The sequence below is a fragment of the Cryptococcus depauperatus genome, chromosome 3 (assembly GCF_001720195.1).
Source record: "Cryptococcus depauperatus CBS 7841 chromosome 3, complete sequence".
In the NCBI taxonomy this organism is placed as follows: Eukaryota; Fungi; Basidiomycota; class Tremellomycetes; order Tremellales; family Cryptococcaceae; genus Cryptococcus; species Cryptococcus depauperatus.
The window spans coordinates 1352539-1371263 of NC_089470.1; the positions used below are offsets into that span (position 1 = coordinate 1352539).

At 43.2% G+C, this 18725-nt stretch overlaps 8 protein-coding genes across 8 annotated transcripts; 3 read left to right on the forward strand and 5 right to left on the reverse strand.

The window, feature by feature from the left end:
* Positions 1–206: 206 nt before the first annotated feature.
* Positions 207–2620, reverse strand: L203_102791 (uncharacterized protein; the record flags this gene model as incomplete). The annotated part of the gene is made up of 4 exons (XM_066212211.1): positions 207–1542; positions 1591–2171; positions 2218–2535; positions 2579–2620. 4 exons carry the CDS (start codon positions 2618–2620, stop codon positions 207–209), a joined length of 2277 nt encoding a protein of 758 aa, XP_066068308.1.
* A 2418-nt stretch (positions 2621–5038) lies between these two features.
* L203_102792 (uncharacterized protein) lies at positions 5039–7497 on the reverse strand (the record flags this gene model as incomplete). The annotated part of the gene is made up of 12 exons (XM_066212212.1): positions 5039–5294; positions 5348–5409; positions 5456–5531; positions 5575–5695; positions 5744–6003; positions 6050–6191; positions 6244–6364; positions 6412–6490; positions 6544–6772; positions 6821–7116; positions 7192–7381; positions 7431–7497. The coding sequence occupies 12 exons, from the start codon at positions 7495–7497 to the stop codon at positions 5039–5041; spliced, it is 1899 nt and encodes a 632-aa protein (XP_066068309.1).
* Positions 7498–8386: 889 nt separating this feature from the next.
* Positions 8387–9128, forward strand: L203_102793 (uncharacterized protein; the record flags this gene model as incomplete). The annotated part of the gene is made up of 7 exons (XM_066212213.1): positions 8387–8394; positions 8447–8510; positions 8555–8601; positions 8648–8655; positions 8711–8778; positions 8824–8886; positions 8946–9128. 7 exons carry the CDS (start codon positions 8387–8389, stop codon positions 9126–9128), a joined length of 441 nt encoding a protein of 146 aa, XP_066068310.1.
* Positions 9129–10675: 1547 nt separating this feature from the next.
* On the forward strand, positions 10676–12719 carry L203_102794 (uncharacterized protein; the record flags this gene model as incomplete). The annotated part of the gene is made up of 11 exons (XM_066212214.1): positions 10676–10792; positions 10838–10874; positions 10921–10981; positions 11030–11234; positions 11284–11514; positions 11573–11781; positions 11832–11898; positions 11949–12046; positions 12099–12391; positions 12447–12601; positions 12651–12719. The coding sequence occupies 11 exons, from the start codon at positions 10676–10678 to the stop codon at positions 12717–12719; spliced, it is 1542 nt and encodes a 513-aa protein (XP_066068311.1).
* A 772-nt stretch (positions 12720–13491) lies between these two features.
* Positions 13492–16107, reverse strand: L203_102795 (uncharacterized protein; the record flags this gene model as incomplete). The annotated part of the gene is made up of 15 exons (XM_066212215.1): positions 13492–13669; positions 13721–13849; positions 13892–14009; positions 14057–14316; positions 14372–14513; positions 14564–14684; positions 14735–14813; positions 14861–14999; positions 15051–15140; positions 15193–15358; positions 15421–15550; positions 15622–15750; positions 15816–15876; positions 15930–16012; positions 16100–16107. The coding sequence occupies 15 exons, from the start codon at positions 16105–16107 to the stop codon at positions 13492–13494; spliced, it is 1833 nt and encodes a 610-aa protein (XP_066068312.1).
* Positions 16108–16307: 200 nt separating this feature from the next.
* On the forward strand, positions 16308–16942 carry L203_102796 (uncharacterized protein; the record flags this gene model as incomplete). The annotated part of the gene is made up of 3 exons (XM_066212216.1): positions 16308–16599; positions 16646–16793; positions 16855–16942. The coding sequence occupies 3 exons, from the start codon at positions 16308–16310 to the stop codon at positions 16940–16942; spliced, it is 528 nt and encodes a 175-aa protein (XP_066068313.1).
* A 229-nt stretch (positions 16943–17171) lies between these two features.
* Positions 17172–17931, reverse strand: L203_102797 (uncharacterized protein; the record flags this gene model as incomplete). The annotated part of the gene is made up of 3 exons (XM_066212217.1): positions 17172–17663; positions 17716–17813; positions 17859–17931. The coding sequence occupies 3 exons, from the start codon at positions 17929–17931 to the stop codon at positions 17172–17174; spliced, it is 663 nt and encodes a 220-aa protein (XP_066068314.1).
* Positions 17932–18001: 70 nt separating this feature from the next.
* Positions 18002–18482, reverse strand: L203_102798 (uncharacterized protein; the record flags this gene model as incomplete). Its single annotated transcript, XM_066212218.1, has 3 exons — positions 18002–18010; positions 18086–18147; positions 18278–18482. 3 exons carry the CDS (start codon positions 18480–18482, stop codon positions 18002–18004), a joined length of 276 nt encoding a protein of 91 aa, XP_066068315.1.
* Between the last annotated feature and the right edge of the window lie 243 nt (positions 18483–18725).

Sequence of the window (18725 nt, forward strand, 5' to 3'; positions counted from 1 at the left end):
ATTGGGACTGCACAGGTAGCTTTTTAGCTTACCCTTACCCACAGCGACGTCTATGAGCCACTTAGACGTGAACTGCTTCAACGCTCAATGTCAGAATTTTGTAACAAAATAATTTGATACACTAAGAAAGTCAATGCTTCTTACTGTTGTGAACGTTCAGCTTAGTTAGATGTATATGTATGTATGACATTATCTGCTCCAAAAGTCTAATCGCTCTCTTCGAATTCCCCCTCCTCATCACTTTCATCCTCCTCATTATCCTCGCTTTCCATACTTTCAAGAACATCGACATACCCCTTACCTCTGGTCCAAATCTCCTTCCATGAGTCTGTCTCATTCTGTCTGTCCTTGGACAGTTCTTCTCCTCTACTAGCCTTCGATTCTCTCCAATCAATAAGCTCGTCCTCTCCAACAATATCTGTCTCGTAGAAGGCTCGAAGGAGAATACCAAAAATAGGGATATAGGATGGATGATTGAGAACAAAGAATTGTGCGTCCAAGATAATTTGGACAGGATTTGAACCAGTGAGGTTGGTGATTAAGCCTCCCCAGCGAGAGAGAACTTTTGTAGACGATGCAAGAACAGAAGCGGCTGGGCCGGACGCATCAACCTTGGATAATAGGAAATTGATGACTTGTTCTCTTGCTCTATCAAGACCAGCATTGTAACCCATTACCAGGGTACGTAATTCTAAAAGAGCGTTTTCAATCTTATGGTCTTCCTCCCAAGCTCTTTGTAAGGAATCTACGGCTTCACGATAGAATACTTGTGGCGGCCCAGCATCCAGCGTGAGAGAGGGCATATCTGGTAAGGATGTAGAAGAAGCTATTGATAAAGGTGTACTAGGTGTGGAAGAAGAGGCGTTGGAAAGGGTTGAAACAGAAGTAGTCGGAGAAGAGAGGTTTGAAAGACGACGGCCGAGCTGCGAGAGCTTCTTGTTCCGTGGATGTTCATAGGTATCTTCGCCCTCGTCATCAGAGTCTGAAGATAGTTCTTCCTCCTCGTTTGGCCAGAGATATCCAACAGAATCTTCACCGACAAGAGGGGCCACCTTATCCTTTTCTTGTTCGTCTTCATTCTCTGAATCTCCTGAATTGAATCCACCCTCTGCGTATGGTTCGCGCCCAACCCTTGCGAAATCAGGAACGACAGCACCTTTTCCAAGTCTGACACCATTGCCAAGTAATACGCCCTTTCCAATCTTACAACCATCTCCGATAACAACACCTTCCCCAATCATACACTCTTCCACGTCACAGTCGTTTCCAATTTTCACGTCGTCGAACAGGTAGCTTTTTTTTATAACTGTTCCTCGTCCAATTCTGCAGTCGGCGCCGAGAGTAGATTGGGAGACGATAGTATCCTGAGAAAGAGTAGAGCGGGGACCAATAAGTAACGGACCCGACAGAGCTGTTGTTCGCGAAAGCACAACTGATTCACGCGCAATATAAATATTACCAGATCGGAGCTCATATTGCACACCCCCCGGTTCGGTGAGATCAGGGGCGAGAGGAAAGGCCCATCGTCGAAGGACATCCTGACTATATTTTACTTGAGTTTTATTTAATGAACAGCAGAAATCAACTCACGTGATTTCACCAAAAGTCCTTGTATCTCGTACTCTTTCGATGTATCTGCCACCTCCAAACTTGAAATCAGATTTATCCCCTTCCTCCCCAGCCACATGCACTGCAATCTTCTTTCCCAGTAGCTCGCTCGTTAGAACGCCATTGACAAAATGCCTCCGAAGGTCATGGTAATCAAAGTTCTCAGTACATAAGGCTGGAACATCCGCTTCGCAAATATCAACACCAAGGTCTCGGTAACCACCACTATTAGAAGTTGATGAGGGCGATGTCCCTGACCAAATCTCGTATTCATCAATATCTTTTGGAAAAGGATCCAAGAACAGCGCTGAAGGAATCCTTAATCTTGATTGGACATGTGACAATGATTGAGGAGCGTAATGTAGCAATCTGGAAGAGGGAGGGTGTATAAGCATAATGGGTGATTCTGAGTGAGGACGACCACCATGGCCGATACCCATTGTCATGATGAAGTTCTTGTCGGTCTCGCGTCGCTTTTTGTGGGCTTGGACCATTTGCGAGAGATCATAATTGGAGACAAGAGGAGAGTGAACGAGAATAAAAGGGTTTTCAGGATTGAGTAACTTCAAAATGATAAATATAACGTAAAAAGTATATAACCTGACCCACATGCATATCGTCAAGCTCACGAAGGGCATCGCCGGCAGAATTTGCGGATTTTGATGCCAAGCAATGGATGTCGAGTGTTGCACGGTATGGTGATGTCGCAATAAAAGCTCGAATCTTGTCGGCATGTATACCACAAAAGATGAATACTTGCTTGACCTTGCTAAGACTAAGGCTCTCTAATGTCCAGGAGAGAAGTGGAGTGGAGCATAATGGCAACAGAATTCGAGGTCGATCAGCGCATAAGACTTCGAAGCGGCGGTTATAAGAGTCAGCGAGAACGACAGCTTGGAGAGGAGCTTCGTCCACTTGATCCGCTTTCTGCAGTCACTCAGTATTATCCATGGAGAGTGCACAAACATACCTGCTTTGGTTCTTGTCTAGACTGGTGTTTTTTGGGGGGCATAATGAGCTGCAAATTTCGATTGAATCATAAAGAGAAAATCCAAATAGACATTTTAAGCAACTACGAAATGGTTAATTTGAAGGTTACGTAATACCAATCTGCTTGATTTGATTTATAACATGGAGCTGTTAATTAATCGTTCATCTTTATAAAAGATTATGACCAAAGTATTCAAAGCTGCAGAAATATCATAGGATATATCTCAGCGACTTTGTCTTTCCAGAATTGATATCAAACAATCTCTAATCCCTCCTGTCAAGCATCTTGAGACACTGTTGGAAGCGCGTATATTATGTGGTTTGGTACGTTTTGAAAGATCATGGCAAAGTGCATTGGGATAGTCTGCAGATGTTTCAACTAGCTATAGCGACACATTCATCCCTTATTCGCATTCAAATGCAAACTTATACTGGGCTCACTATCATTGGACCCATCGTTTCTCGGTCAGCTTCGTTTCCGTTATCAGCCTATCATATTCTCTACAGATGGTGGCTGTAAAACATCCTAACTATTTGAAAGCAATATCTATCACCCCCTGTATAACTTCGAGAAATTCTGTCATTTGTTTACTTACTAGGCCAATATCTCATACTGAGGATTATTTGGTAAGTACTTTGCAGGCCTGAATCCCTCGCTTATATGATGACCTCACCTACTCACTTTCACTGATATTACAGATCATTTAAGCTACCTAAAATTATGCTTTTGTTCTGGCAAAGTTAAACTGAATGGCCAACTTTTACGACAAGAGTATTTGCAAGCAGTTCCTTTGACGATTGATCGACCAAATCTCTGACATAGAATACCACGCAGATTTTATTCACTGAAAATGGATTTTTCACCATTGGGAAAGCGTAGGCGCCTTGATGAAGGGAACGAATTACCCCTATTGGCAGCCCAGGCTCCTCCGACCAATCATTACCCGTTTCTCTACCATCCACCACATACAAAAGGATTCACACTTGATGCAGCACCTTGGCCAGATTCATCAACGATGATTGACGAATGATTTTTTGCCCCAAACTGTTTGTGTTATTTGGTTCAGACCAGCTATGTGAGCAAATGTGTTCAACGTGTTATATCGATCAAGTAATATTGGAAGATGTGGCTGGCGTACTCTAACAGCACACAAACGACCTCAGCCAACGCTGAAAGTCAACTGACAAAAGATGTTGCAGAACGAAAAGTAGCTCATAGCCAGAAGCGCATCGACATTGATCAGCACCTGAATTTTGGTCTATCCAGTCGGTGCATTACCATATCTGCGCTCTGTTTATTCCAGTCATTTTCATTACTAACAGGTTTTTTGATCAACTCATCGTTGTGACTTGTTAGTACTCCAACGTCGTTTCCGGGCTCTGTTGTGGGCAATCTGATGAACAAACGGGATTAATGTGCAAAGCCCCTTTTGAATAGCAAGAACAAGGTAGCAAAAGAAGCCTATTCGACACATTTTCCCTACACCTACTGGATTTTCAAAAGAACAGAAACAAGTAATCAGTACTTTACTCAAATAATGCGGTTGCCTTTCCCCTCAAACTTCTATGCAGTTTACCATTCAAGCTTTTGGGCGGTGAAAAACTCTGCTCATGACTGAACAAAACATTTGTCCTAGTCCCAAGATTTATGGTATCCCACTCTCAAGCATACACAATACACCGCAAAAATTTTCTAGTAGCCTTGATGTTTGGATATCACGTCCTCGAATTGAACAAGGTTGCGACAAAATGATCAGCTTAAGGCCCGCGCAATGGTGAAAATATGTCAGGAGTTGAGATGTACACCACTCTACGTTCTTCCCACGTAGAAATTTGTATTCTTTCTCCTTTTGCATTCCCCAAACTCTTCCTCTGCTGTCTGTGTCAAGGCCTTCAACAAGCAGGCCACTGACGTGGGTTGGTCTCATTCGATTCTGATTTGTTATTCTCCAACTGCTTGCTCCCCTTCGTAGATGTAGCAGGAAGTTTAGTGGCATGCGTGCTCATTTCTAGTATACCCGAACATTACCATTCTTCGTGCAAGCTTGTTCGCGTTGGGTGACGGCATGTACTATATGTATTGTTAGGCAATTTACAAGGCAAAGCGACAAGAATTAAGGTAGATCTAATAAAAAGTGCACCCGTCTTGGAAGTACCACTCAATTATCAAATGTTGATAAAGATGCATCATGCTAGTTGAGGTTTTTTGATGATAGTTTTGCTTGCCCAAACGTTTATCAATACAAAGATTTGAAACGTAATTGAAGCCCTTGCAAATCCGGTGTTTGCTCCCAGTCTCTGCACATGTCGCTCCTCTCGGTTCCCAAACGTTTTGAAATAAATAATAATGTACAATCGTGTCTGCGGATTCTTAATGTGGATGTGATGAACATGGCCAGGAAATATTAAGTATGGTTGAAGAGGTATATCCGCAAATACACTATAATAAGGTAGATTGCTGATTGAGGACAACTAACCCTTCTTTGTTAAAGTCTTGTGTGGTAGCTACACCCTTTGCTGCAGTCGCGAATGAGGACATGGCGGCATTCGATAAAGGCGGCAAGTTTTCAATTCCCGGAGGTGGCTTGATGTCGACTTCTTCGCCAATTTTAGAAGAAACTGGGTCCGAACCGTTTTGAACTGGGAGTCCATTGCATCGTGGGTTTGAGGCTTGATTAGGCGAAGGTGGCGCGGCTCTGATGATGACAATGAGCGATGGCGCACTTCATATATGGACTAGACACTTTACTTTGTGCGTTTACTCGGACCTTGGCCCTCAACCGAATCACTTAGACTGGCATCGGCGGATCCCTAGCGCCCATTCAGCGTTAAAGGCCATGACACCACTATTACACACGTTTTGTTGCTGTCGTTTCGCTTTCTTCTTGGAGATTGGTATTCCATCAGGAAACACAAACGATGGCAAGTCAGACCTGAGACGATCAGCTTTGTATGAGCTTTTTGAAGGCATCCAACCTTTTGGCTGGCCGTAAAATAACGCTCATTTCCATCTCATTATATCTATCCCAACTTTGGCACATAGAACAAAATTTTTTGCTGGGATAAAATAAATTCAATACCCTTCCACCTCCTTCTTCTACACCTGATATTAGTTTCAAATCCTACACTTACAAATCCTACTCACTCGTCTTTTTTTCGATTTCTAATCCAATGAAAAAGCTTTTGGTGAATATATTCCTGTGTTCCTTATCCGTGACCTCTTCCTCTGTTCTGTCAATCATCTCCGAAGTTAGTTCTCCTTGGCTTGCTGCCGCTTGTTCCTCTTCCGTTGTACAGTAAAACACGCGGCTTACACCGCCTACCAGAGGATGCGCCGTCAATATACTGTCAGTGTTTTCGAGATCTTGTACTAAAGTTCGTATTCTTGCCTCAACAGTGCCGCTCCTGTTTGAATTATCAGCCCTTTCCGTTGGAAAAATGAACAATTTACCAATCCTTGATCCCTTCCGCAGTTGATGCTGAAGCTACTACCTGAACATACGTTTTGTACATGCTAAAGAAATCGACTTTTTCAAACAAGGGGGCCCAGGAAGCACCCGGTTCCCTCAATATGTCATCCGTTATTTGCATGGCTAAGCAAATGCTAGCCAGTCAACTTAATCCTCTCGCTATGCTGTCACTCACCTCTCAGCATTTCCTTACTGATGATAGACATTGTCGAGGCGGTGATGTTGTGTGTTGAGCACATAGATGGATAAGCAGGAGTGATAACAGGCATACGATGCGCCATATCTCGTCGATCAAGCTACAAATGTGTTGATATAAATAGGAAAAGATAACAAAAAAAATTACTTTAGGGTTCCAAACCGCATGTTGCATGTTTGGCGGGCCATTTTCAATTTTCTTGAGAATAACCGGCTGTGGCCAGTTCCTTGTCTACTTTAGTATATAGAGCAACACGTATATTCAAGTTACTAGACTGACCACTGATAGTATATTGGAAAGAATTTGCCAACAATGATGGATGGGGTAGCATTGGGATACAGCTGGCATATTCGAGCGGTAAGGAGGGCCCATGCTACGCCTCCAGGGAAGCCCAATACATTGGAGTAAATTCCACGACGTCTCGCCCATAATCTAATGGACCTCAATGCTGTACGAAAAGTCGTGACATCTGGGACAAGGTTGAGAATCATGTCAGTCACTCTAGGACCTATGGTTTCAGATCAGTTTCGCTCAACTTGGAACAAAACATTCAAACCATTCAAGCTTCTCTGAGAAGCATCATCTACGCCACGTAATATTTCATCCTTTTCAATATCCAATGAATCTCCCGCCTCTGGTAAATTCACCCTTGCAAATAGCAAATCAACCTCCACTCCTGAGATAACGGTCTTCATAACTGGCACAAACGCTCCGGTAACCGCAGTTATTTCCGTCACCTCTGGCCAAGCACGCAACATCTCTTGAAATTCCCCAAAAAAATGCTCGCGATAGATGTGCCGAGGACAAACGCAAATTGTGTCGATATCGGAGCCAGGGCCATGTACACCAAGACTACAAGGTTTCCTACATAAGCGCTCACGCTCTATAGTACCAAAGCCTCGTCAAACGATATTAAACTATGCTTACCGATAAGATCCAGACGTATATATGCGTCCACCAGACTCTGAGGCCATTTTCTCCGACATACCAATCTTTAGGGAGACATCATGTACAAATTTGACGACTAATTGAGCAATATTGGAAAGAAGTTTTTCTCTTATCTTTCTCTCAGAATCAGATTCAAACTGGTTCATGGCGATAAGGTCTGTCATCAGAGCTGCTGCAGATGTCAGATCATTTCAATTATTACTGTTTCTCAATCTGACCTTCACTTGAGTGGATATCTCCAGGTTTTGGTGCTTCAATACTGATTGGCGGAGTCACTCCCAGCATTTTGACAGGTCTTTGTGCTGCAGATATGACCTGTCTCTGATCACGAAGAGTTCTTCCGTACAAATTGGCGAAATGGTCGGCAATGGGTTTGAGTACGGACTATGAGGATTGTTGCTGAAAGTCACGGTACATTGGTCCTTCTTCTTCAGCCAAGGATATCGATTTCGAGTTGCTGGCACAATTGATCGAACTGCGCGTTGAGCCACCTTGCAAGCTGTAAACTCCGCCAACCGACTCCAAGAACAATAACAATTTATATCTATTATAACCACCTGTCGCGTTCCATGCGACGGAACCATTTCGCGGGGTTACTCTTGTTGTGGCAGGACTTTTACTTTTTCTTGTTTTAAACATTTGTTTTTCGTTTTCATGATTTAATCTCATATTCTGCCAAACAATCGATCTGAAAGCAGCGACTGAGGCATTAAGTCGATTTTGTAAGACTATTGAAGAAGAACCTATGATCTTAAACGGGTTGATTCTTCGACAACAAGGCAGAAGTTACTTCAAGTTCAATTTTTGGTATTCGTTTCCATCTGTTTCACACCTTGTATCCATTTCAGCAGCAAATTCAAATTATGTTGTGATACTTGAAATAATCTTAACAATTACTCATGACGAAAGCCAGAATGGTGCTGCCAAAAAGACTAATGGGAAAACGTTCAACTTGAACACCTTTTGGATGCTGGAAGGCGTTTTGTAATCATCAATAAAGTCCTAAATCCTTGAAACATCAATCTTTTTGTGCAGATACAGGCCCTTAATAGGTCAGCGAATTACTTGCAATGTTTTTTTTGCTGATTCGTCGGCATTTCGAGAACCTTTTCCGTCATATCTACACTCACTCTCCTTAGCATTTAAGGTCTACTTAATTGATACAGCTTACATCATGGCTGAGTATGGCTTGAACGGGCTAATGTGACGGAGGTCTCTTGGCTTAACCTACAAGCCATGTGTCAGGACAGCGAGCTGAGATTTCTTTTGCGGGGCAGAAGTTTCAAAATAAATCAACTGTATGTTTCACTGTGTGCTGCAGTGATGTTGATGCTTAACATAGGCGGAGCGACATGAACTATTTGACATTGATACTAGAGTCATAGATATGTAGCCCAACTTTTGGCAAAGGAGAACAGTATATTAATCGTATCAGGTATGTGAGTATGTAGCTCGCCCATTGTAATCATAACTACAAGAGCGATTAACTCATATGTAGACCTGATAACGAGACAGAATCCATCTGGGAATGCGCTACTCATATCACTTGTGTCTTTTGAACGAGTAGTGAATCTTGGTTTTCTCGACTTGAGATAACAGCGCGTAATTGAGAATTCAGGATTCAACAATCGACCTTCTGCAAATTATTTGACCATTTTTAAAACTCGGAAGATAGTAAGATAAATCATGATTTGTCATGATTGACCACAGGGCGTTGGCTAAACAAGTACCAGCAGATTGTTATCTATGCTGTCGTCCCTTGTCTTTCAGTTAAACCTGCTACATCCAATGTTATCAGATTATCAATTCTTGCGCTCAAAGCTAGCGGTTTAGGGAAAGGGGAAAGAGAGAAGACAGCTGAAAAAGTTGCGATAGCACTAAGCTTATCCAATCGGTATTTCATAATAAAGTATTAATCATTTATTTCAACCAAGTACATTTTGCCCTTCTCAAATTTGGAAAAGAGGGGTTTGACAATGGAAATCCTCATTATTGCTTGGTGCTTGATTCATCAACTGCCTTGAGAGTAGCCTCTTTTGGCCAGATGTGAGTTGACATCTGACTTCACAAAGACAAATACTATATTCAAACAGCAGACGAGCACATGAGCTATTTATGTTTTTTTTTTTTTTTTTTTTTTTTTTTTTTTTCACGCACTGGTACAAGCTCTGGACAGCATGCTATGCGCTTCTTGTCAAAGCAACGACAACCAAAAAACTTATTTTAACTTGAATGTGGTGGAAGCGTCATTGTCTTTTATGTTGTGAAACTAGCAAGCTCAGCCAGTACAATCCTTGCGGTTAAGGATTATCCGTCTGCCAATGCTGCTCATAGCGAAACCCTTTTCTACTCTCATTGAAAACATAGTTATCCTACTTGGGGCCTCGGTTCGATCTAGCAAGTTGCGTCATAGATTACATCGTCGAACAAGCACTCACTAGCCTTGGAGACAGGGCTTTCCAACACTACAGTTGCATTCAGAGAAGGCGGCAATGAGATCCATGTATCTCAGCAATACCATCCAATGGAAGATGGATGTCACAATTGGGGTGTTCTGGGGGGCTTCCTTGGGACGACTTATAATAAGTAACTCTTAAGACAGCTAATTAATATTCATTCCCTAGAGAATCTATGGAATGAATCTACTCTTTATATATCATTATCCTTCAGCCATCCAATATACGTGAGTCACCATCAAGACAGGGTACACGAGTTGAGTGTCCTGACAATGGATCACTGATTATCCAAGCAAGTCCTTCCATGCCACAATGTAGACAAGTTGCTGCTTGTCCAAAAGTATTAGGGCAAAAAAACGCAAGAGATTGCTAGTAACTATGGTGTTCATTTTTCAACATATTATGGTACAGGGTCTGCCTGTGGTTCATAATGTTTTTCAGTTCCAGACCTACAACCATTTATATTCAACATCGATCCTGGTTACGTCTCCAAGGCCTTCAGCCCTCTGCATATCTAGGCGCCATGGAAACCCAGTCCTCATAACACTCTTGAACTTCCAGTACACAACTCTTAAAACCAGGATGCTTCCTCTCTTTATACATGCAAAACTACTCAACAACCAGGAGACTTTAAGGTTTGATAACGGTTATCTACCCGAATCCCTGCCGAAGTATCAGGCACTATCACTCCGCGACCCCTTTACTTTTGGTATTTTTATAGTCCTTTGTTTGGTCCAAACACTGTTCATGTGTGTCTCTTTTGAGGATCAAACATCAAATTGGACATTCTTTTATGCAAGGGGATAATGACGGGATTAATTGAGAGACATGCTACTTTGTAGCCTATAACATTTGGGCCCCATAAGAGACGGGATGCTCTGCATCTACCACTCAGCTCGGCAGCGTCAGCGGCTCGCCTTTCCTCACTCTTATAGCCAAGTTCACCCTTAACCACGGCTGTTTGCAAGGGAAATTCTCTTTTGATAAGAGAAGAGAAAGGCATAGGAATGTTGGCAAATATTCTCTTCTCTGTCATCGTCCTTCTAGCCATGAGCGTTGCTGCCGCGCCAGCCCCTCCATTGGCAAAGCGTGGTCTCCCCCGGATGGGAGGCGTCAATCTTGCTGTAGGTTGAGAGTTTCCAAGGTAAGACGAGGCTAAACTTGAGTAGGGTTGCGAGTTTGGCATGGATATTTATGGAACGACTAGTGAGCAATACTCTATTTGAAATGAGATAGCCTGACAAAATTCAAGGTTCTTTCATTTGTCCTGATGCCAAACAGATTACTCATTTTGCCAAAAGCGGTGTCAACATGTAAGAGCAGACCAGAGAAACGCTGGGCGTCCGCTAACTTGATGGTAGCTTTCGAATCCCGTTTGGCTGGCAATACCTCGTTGGTTCTACTTCTGATTTTTCTAGCAAGACTCTCGACCCTTCCTACCTTGGAACTTTAGACGCACTCGTCCAAGCTGCTCTTGGAACAGGCTCGTATGTCATGCTTGACTTGCACAACTATGGCAGGTGGAATAACAAAATCATTGGACAAGGCGGCCCTACCAACGAAAACGTTGGTATGCTCTCCCAGAGAAAGACTTGAGCTGATCAGTTATGCACAGTTTGCCAGTGTGTGGTCTCTCCTGGCCAAAAAATATGCGACAGAAACCAAAATCATCTTTGGCATCATGAATGAGCCTCACGACCTCAACATTGATACTTTTGCAGATTCGGTTCAAGCTGCTGTCAACGCTATCCGAAAGGCTGGTGCGGTCACGCAAGCTATTGCTCTTCCTGGGAACGCCTTTTCCAATGCAGATGCATGGGCAGCAGGAGCCAGCGATGCTCTCTTGGTAAATAAATCTTGACATTATTTGCGTAAACTTACCATTGAATACCAACCCATCTCAGCGTGTGACTGACCCTGCTCAAGAAGACAAGAGTCTTCTTATTATCGACGCCCACAAATACCTTGACAGCGATAACAACGGGAAAAACCCAGAATGTGCGATTAATGGTGTTGACTCCATGACCAAACTTGCTTCATGGCTCTCCAAAAATGGCCGCAAGGCCATCGTTTCTGAAACGGGTGGTGGTAATACAGCGTCCTGCAAGACTAAGTAAACTCTGCTTGATTTGAACCAGGCTGCCAATGCTAATGGGTTACAAGGCTTGGAGAAGAGCTCCAGTTTATCTCTAGCCACAGTGATGTCTTTATAGGCTTCGCTGTCTGGTCGGTAAGCAACATGTTCGACTCGTCCATGAGAGTGTATACTCATACTCTCAGGCCGGAGCATTTGCTGCCAACTATGAGCTTAGCATTGTACCCAACGGCGACATTGACAACGAACTGTTTACGGCTGCTATCAAACCCTACCTTCCAGGGTGAGGTTCTCCTATTGTCTACTGTTAGCGATTCCACTAACATGGGCAAAAGGTCTTCTGGCGGAGGATACACTAACCCTCAACCCTCTTCCGACATCAAATCTGCTGACCCTAGTACTGTTATCTCGTCTTCTATCCATACTGGGGGAAATTCAGAGACAAAAAGCGATCCTGTTACCACGGATACCACTGGTCCGGCCAATAGCCAATGGCCTGGTAATGTTCAACCATCTACTTCTACCCTCACTATTACCAAGGTAGCTCCCATCTGTACCGGGTTTGCAGGTTCCAACCGACAGGCCTTTACTGGTGCGCTTGGTGGGATAGTTGCTCCTGCTGTATTCGGTAAGTTGATTCCCCTACCAAGTATAGTATCCTAATGTCTTGTTAATTTTTCTAGTCTCTGGTACAATGTATACCTGCGAAGGTACGACCTACAATTCTCTGCTCCAAGCTCTCAGTGCCAGTTGTTCCAAGCAAATGGACAAGTGTCAACTCGCTGCTAACGCTGGCGGTAATAAGGGCGAGCTGACTGTTTCTGCTTGTACTGGACAGGTGAGTGTTTGCGAAATCTTATTCACCGTCACCTAACATTTGTGTGTAGCAACTTCAAGCTTGTATCAGTGCTGCTTCTGTGTCAGGAGCATGGACAGGGGAGGGTCTTAAGTGTTGAAGACATTGTATTTATTGAGGAAGTGGTGTAGTTGAGCGATGGTCATAGAAGGCGAGAGGGTATAAGCAAGGGTTTTTTGTTGATAGATCCAGAGAGAATGAACCTGAATAGTTTTATTCCAGCTACACATTCCTCAGCGAAGCCAGTCTTGTCTCAAAGCCTCAAGTCCAAAGCCCCAAGGCAAAACCCGACGCCTGACATACATGTATTTGGTTCCTTGTGATATCAAGTAGCTTTATCAGTTTGCATCACAAATCCATTTGGGTTTACATCGCCTCACCGTTGAGATCGATTTGTCACAAAGCTCTGTCCGCAAGAAAGACAAATGGTGTATAGGGGCGTTACGTTGCGACATAAATAGAGGACGCCTAATGTTTGTTATGAAGATGTATTCGAGGCAGAAAACAAGAGATGCGACGGATTGTTGATTAGTCAAGAGCACAAACGGATATTGGCAGACTTGATGCTATCGATGCTCGGCAGCCGATGCATTGTCATAAATTCATTTAAACTACGATTGACGAAATCTTGTTGGTGAACCGACTTGATATTGTGATAGACTATTGTGAAATCTTCTACTGTTATCGAGCTTTATACTGTCGAGACTCCTGCAATTCACCCCATAGTATTTATCCACCTCTTTCTCTCCCTTTACCTGCCTGACCTACGGAGCCACTTACGAGAACGTGCAACGGTAGGTATCCTACGATGGAGCTCGCCTCACAGGGACAAGATCCTTCTCATTCTACTCTTTGATGGCAACACTCTTCATCTAATTTACAGAAGAGGGCACAGCAGGGGCTGATGATGCTGGGATATTATTAGCTTTCGGAGAGTTAACATCGATTGAGCCAGCACTTTCAGCAGCAAGAACAGTGTCGGCAGCATTTGCAACAAGGACTCTGTCAATATGCTGTTGTGAACCGTTGCTTGGAGGCGGTAGATCCGCTCTTTAGGACTCATCAGCAAATCAAATCAGGTAGGAGATGTAGTCTACGTACCTTGCTTTCTTTGCCGTCTGATCATTCTCGGCTATTATTCCACTGTCACTATCTTGGTTAGCTCTCTTCCCTTTCTTTTTCGGTTTGGGCAGTGCTCCGTTGGGAAAAACAAAAGACGGTAAATCAGATCTGCATCGCCATCAGTGAACTCTTACCATTTAAAAGACTGACCTCTTGGTTGGCCGTAGAATAACGCTCATTACGTTTTCGTCATACTTATCCCAACCTTGACAGAGGGTACAAAATCGTCTTGTAGGGTTTAATAAATCGAGAACACGTTGTCCCCCGCCTGGAAAGACATCAATCTTGAGTAGTCGGCGTTGACTCTGCACCTACCAGACTTCTTTTCAATCTCTAAACCCACAAAAAAACTTTTAGTGAACAACTCGATGTGCTCTTGATCTTTCACATCTTCCTTCGTCCTCTTAACCAACTCTTCTGTTAATTCTCCTTGACTTGCTGCAGCTTGCTCTTCTTCTGAGAGACAATAAAAAATATGGCCAACACCGCTCACATGAGGATGCGCAATGACGACACATTCAAGTGATTCAAGGTCTTGAACAAGAATTCGAAGTTTTGATTCTACCATACCAGCCCTATAAAACTGTTAGCAAATAATGTCAAACACTGAAAGAGAAGAGTGCTACATACCAATCTTTCAGACTGTCTTGCGAGGAGGCAGATACTACCACTTGGATATATGTTTTGTACAATCCAAAAAAATCAATTTTTTCAAACAAACGCATCCAAGAATTTCCAGCATTCTTTAGAATATCATCCGTAATTTGCATTGCTACGATTCGCGTTAGCCGCGATTATATAGCCAAATGTCATCCGTTTTACCTCGTAACATTTCTTTCTTGATGATAGAATAAGTAGAAGCGGTGATATTATAGGTTGTGCACATGGAAGGATAAGCAGGTGTGATTACAGGCATACGATCTTGCATATTACGACGGTCCACCTCGAGTTTCCATCAACGAACACTACTAGTCATAAGATGAAAGAGCTCACTCTAGGATTCCAAACGGCATGTTGCATACCCGCGGGACCATTTTCAATCTTTTTGAGGATGACAGGCATGGGCCATTTCCTTCTGACGTGTTAAGCAGATCGACGCAACTCGGTAGTAGCACGCACCATTGGTAGTAAATTGGGAAAAATTTCCCAACAATGACAGCAGGCGCAGCTGTAGGATATAGTTGGCATATACGCGCGGTTAAAAGAGCCCATGCAACACCCCCCGGAAAACCAATAATGTTTGCATATATACCTCGACCTAAATAAAGGTCAGTGATGATTGTTACTTAGAAGTGGATGAATAGCTTGCATTTAGCCCATAATCTGATGGTTCGTAATACGGTACGGAAAGCAGCAACATCGGGAACGAGATCGAGAATCATATCTGTCACCCGCGGGCCTAGAATTACGGTTAGTGCTATTTCCACAGATGACAGGCAACTTCAGCTCACCATTCAAACCTCTTTGGGACGCATCATCTACACCTCTTAGAATTTCATCCTTTTCAATATCTAGCCCATCTCCTGCTTCCGGTAGGTTTACTCTTGCAAATAGCAAATCCATTTCCACCCCTGAGATTACGGTTTTCATAATTGGCACAAATGCTGATGTTACTGCCTAAACATTCCAGTGTCAACTTTCTGTTCTCTCGGTCGAGATGATTTTAGAATTGGGCCCACGGATATTTCAGTAACAGCAGGCCAAGCACGCAACATATCTTGAAACTCTCCAAAGAAGTGTTCTTTATAAATATGTCGCGGGCAGACACAGATAGTATCTATATCAGCTCCTGGTCCATGCACACCCAGACTGAACGATAAAGCATCTTAAGTCAATCTTCAAAGTCTGCTTCTAGCTTGCCGAGTATACACAGAGCTCACCGATATGAACCAGAAGTGTATATTCTGCCCCCAGCTTCCGTTGCCATCTTTTCCGACATGCCAAGTTTTATAGAGACATCGTGCACAAACTTGGCCACCAGCTGAGCAATATTAGAGAGCAATCGTTCTCTAAAGTTGAATTAGTCAATTGACGCCCTAGCGTTATGTACAGGATTTATCCATTCTTGACGTACCGAACTCTTCTCTCTTGGTCTGACTCGAATTGATTCAAAGCCACCAAATCGGCCAATAGAGCTGTCCATTTACTTTCAGAGCAATCTCAAGGATATCCGCTATATATTACAAACCTTCACTGGCTTTCAAGTCGCTCTCTTTTGGAGGATCAGTGCTGATAGGTGGTGTAACACCCAGCATCGTTATAGGTTGATTTCTGACAAAATCTCAAGAGTCAGTTCATCTTGTGTTATTGCTGGGAGACATGCTCGAATCTGTCGCATTAAGGATAAATTAAACGCACGATGCCATGTCTGCTTAAATAGTGATGGATGATAAAGGCGAACAGGATATATTTTTACAATAATAACAAAAAGGTCGATATTTGCTTACGTAATTCATGCAATTGAGTAAAACGCGTCGCGAGAACAATAGACAGTAGCAAAAACGCGTTGAAAGTGTTTTCATCTTTTCAAGAGTTTTTCAATAAGACGCTTCTTGGAATCAAAAGGATGTCCCATTACGCCACTGCAAAACCAAAATCCCGTCGGCCGCCAACAACACTCACCCATGCCTCCCATACACCACAATCTTTGCGATCGCTCACGGAGGATCAACGAGGAGAAATCAAGGAAGCTTTTGAGCTTTTTGATGTGGACAAGGACGGAGCGATAGACTATCATGAGCTGAAAGTAGCTATGAGGGCCTTAGGATTCGATGCGAAGAAGGGTGAGGTAATGAAGTTGCTAAAAGAACATGGTGGAGAAGATGGCTTGATGGATTTTCCTGCTTTCGAGAGGATCAGTCGGTAATGAGCTGTTTTGTCAAGAATGAGGCTAATGGGGCTCAGTGACTGAAAAGATACTGGCAAGAAATCCTGAGCATGAGTTGCGACGGGCATTTGAGCTTTTCGACGACGACAGAAAGGGAAAGATCTCTCTGAAAAATCTGAGAAGAGTAGCAAGAGAATTGGGAGAGACACTGGGAGAAGAAGAACTGTGCGTTGACTTGCATTTCAACCACAATTTGTGCTATGTCGCTGACTTGGAAGGGTTTCAGGCAAGCAATGATTGACGAGTTTGACTTGGATCAAGATGGAGAGATCAGCTTGGAAGAATTTCTTGCAATCATGCTTGACGGTGAATGAGATCTTTTGTGCTTTTGCATCGGCTCGAGTGCTGTACTGAGAGTATATATTGAGTGTATGTATGGTTCAATTGCACTTTTGGGATTTCGCTCAAGGTGTAATGCCATCGAGTTTATACATGTAACAATCTATCCTTCCACGTGTATAGCAAGGCATCATGTTTACATCCACAGAGCAGCTAGATTACACCATCTTGTCATTGCCTCAAGGAAATTCAGCCAATTAATACTTAATAAGTGCCCCTCTTCCACCATCTGCGTTTCTGGTATCCACTGGTTTGGGTCATAGGAGGAGCGTATTCTCTATCACGTACACGTCGTCTGTTGGTGCAGCATGAGAAACAGACGATGAATGTGGAGAAGAAGAGAATAATAGTAGCAGCAAGAGTCAGCCAAATTGCTGCTGAAAAGCTTGCTGAGGCTGAAGTGTTGGAGTTGATTTCATGACGGATGATGCCAAATATCGCGAAGTCCAATGCCATTGCCACCAAGGACACAAGAAAGGCCACAAACGCAACAAGCGCAGCGCAGAGGTACCCAATGTGGTCAGAGCCAATAGCAATCAAGAAAGATAGAAAAGCAATGGCGGTAGCAATAGGATGGAGAACGAGTGCTTTTGTGGCTCCATCAAGAGACTTGTTGATGTACGAGTGGTTGGTAAGAGTACCAGTTACTCTAGCGATGTCGTAGCCTAAATGTCGTGAACTACATTGATCTTTGCCCTGTGTTTGGTGTTAGCGACTCTCCCAAACCAACAAGTCAACATATACAAACAATAATATTTGAGCAGTATCCAAATACGCCGAATGTAGCTTTAGAGTTGCCAGATTTGATGTCCAAAAAGGAAATGTTGTGGATCACAGGTGTAGATACTACAGTGGATGAGCATCAATCTAACACTATTTGTCAAGGCTTACTACTGGTTACCAGCAGAAGCACTGTAGCTACTAGAAGCAGGAGTGAACCGCAATGGATCGGACCAAGGGGCATGCTGTCAATATGTGAATGTGATGTAGGCTATTTGAGGATATGGAACTCGAGAACAGATAATGTCTAAAGGTTACAATTCCTTATATAATTCGTCAGCATTTTCATCTCCGACATTGCAAGTTCCAACGACTCGCCGCGACACATTCTTACTCACTTCTGTTGTTTCAAAGTTGAAAGGAAAAGGGGAAATTATGTCCAAGCCTGAAAAGTCCGCTTCTATTTATCCCTTTTTCCTTTATGCAGTACACAGCATCGTGTATACAGCAATTGCCTCGAAAAGTAAAGGCACAGCTGTTACGTCATTGTTAACTGATTGATCTAGGCACGTATCATCAAATCCTATTACCGTCGACGCGTGACGCGTCAGAAACTAAGAGTTGAGTCAACCGTGATGTTGCACTATCTCTTTTGCCTTTCTCTTTTGCTTTTCTTTTTTGCTTTCCTCTTTGCCTCTCTTTCTTGCTTCTCTTGCTTTCTTTCTTTCTGATCTTGCTACTCCTCACAACTTCTTGACATCCATCACCGCCCTGCGCGCATAGCATAGCATTCATATATCTGCGCAATACACCGCTTCAAGACATGACTTTGCCCAATGACGAAGATGTTGCACAAGCAGGACAGACGGTTCAAAATTAATCGTGTTGAGCAATTGAGTTTCAAAATTTATATGCCAACTCATAAGCCAAGAGTCTGTTTACTTCAATGTTGACACGAGGATAGCAAAAAAAAATTCCAATTGGCTCGCCAAACATTGCATACATTGGAAACGCCACTTGACTAATGTTACATTTATT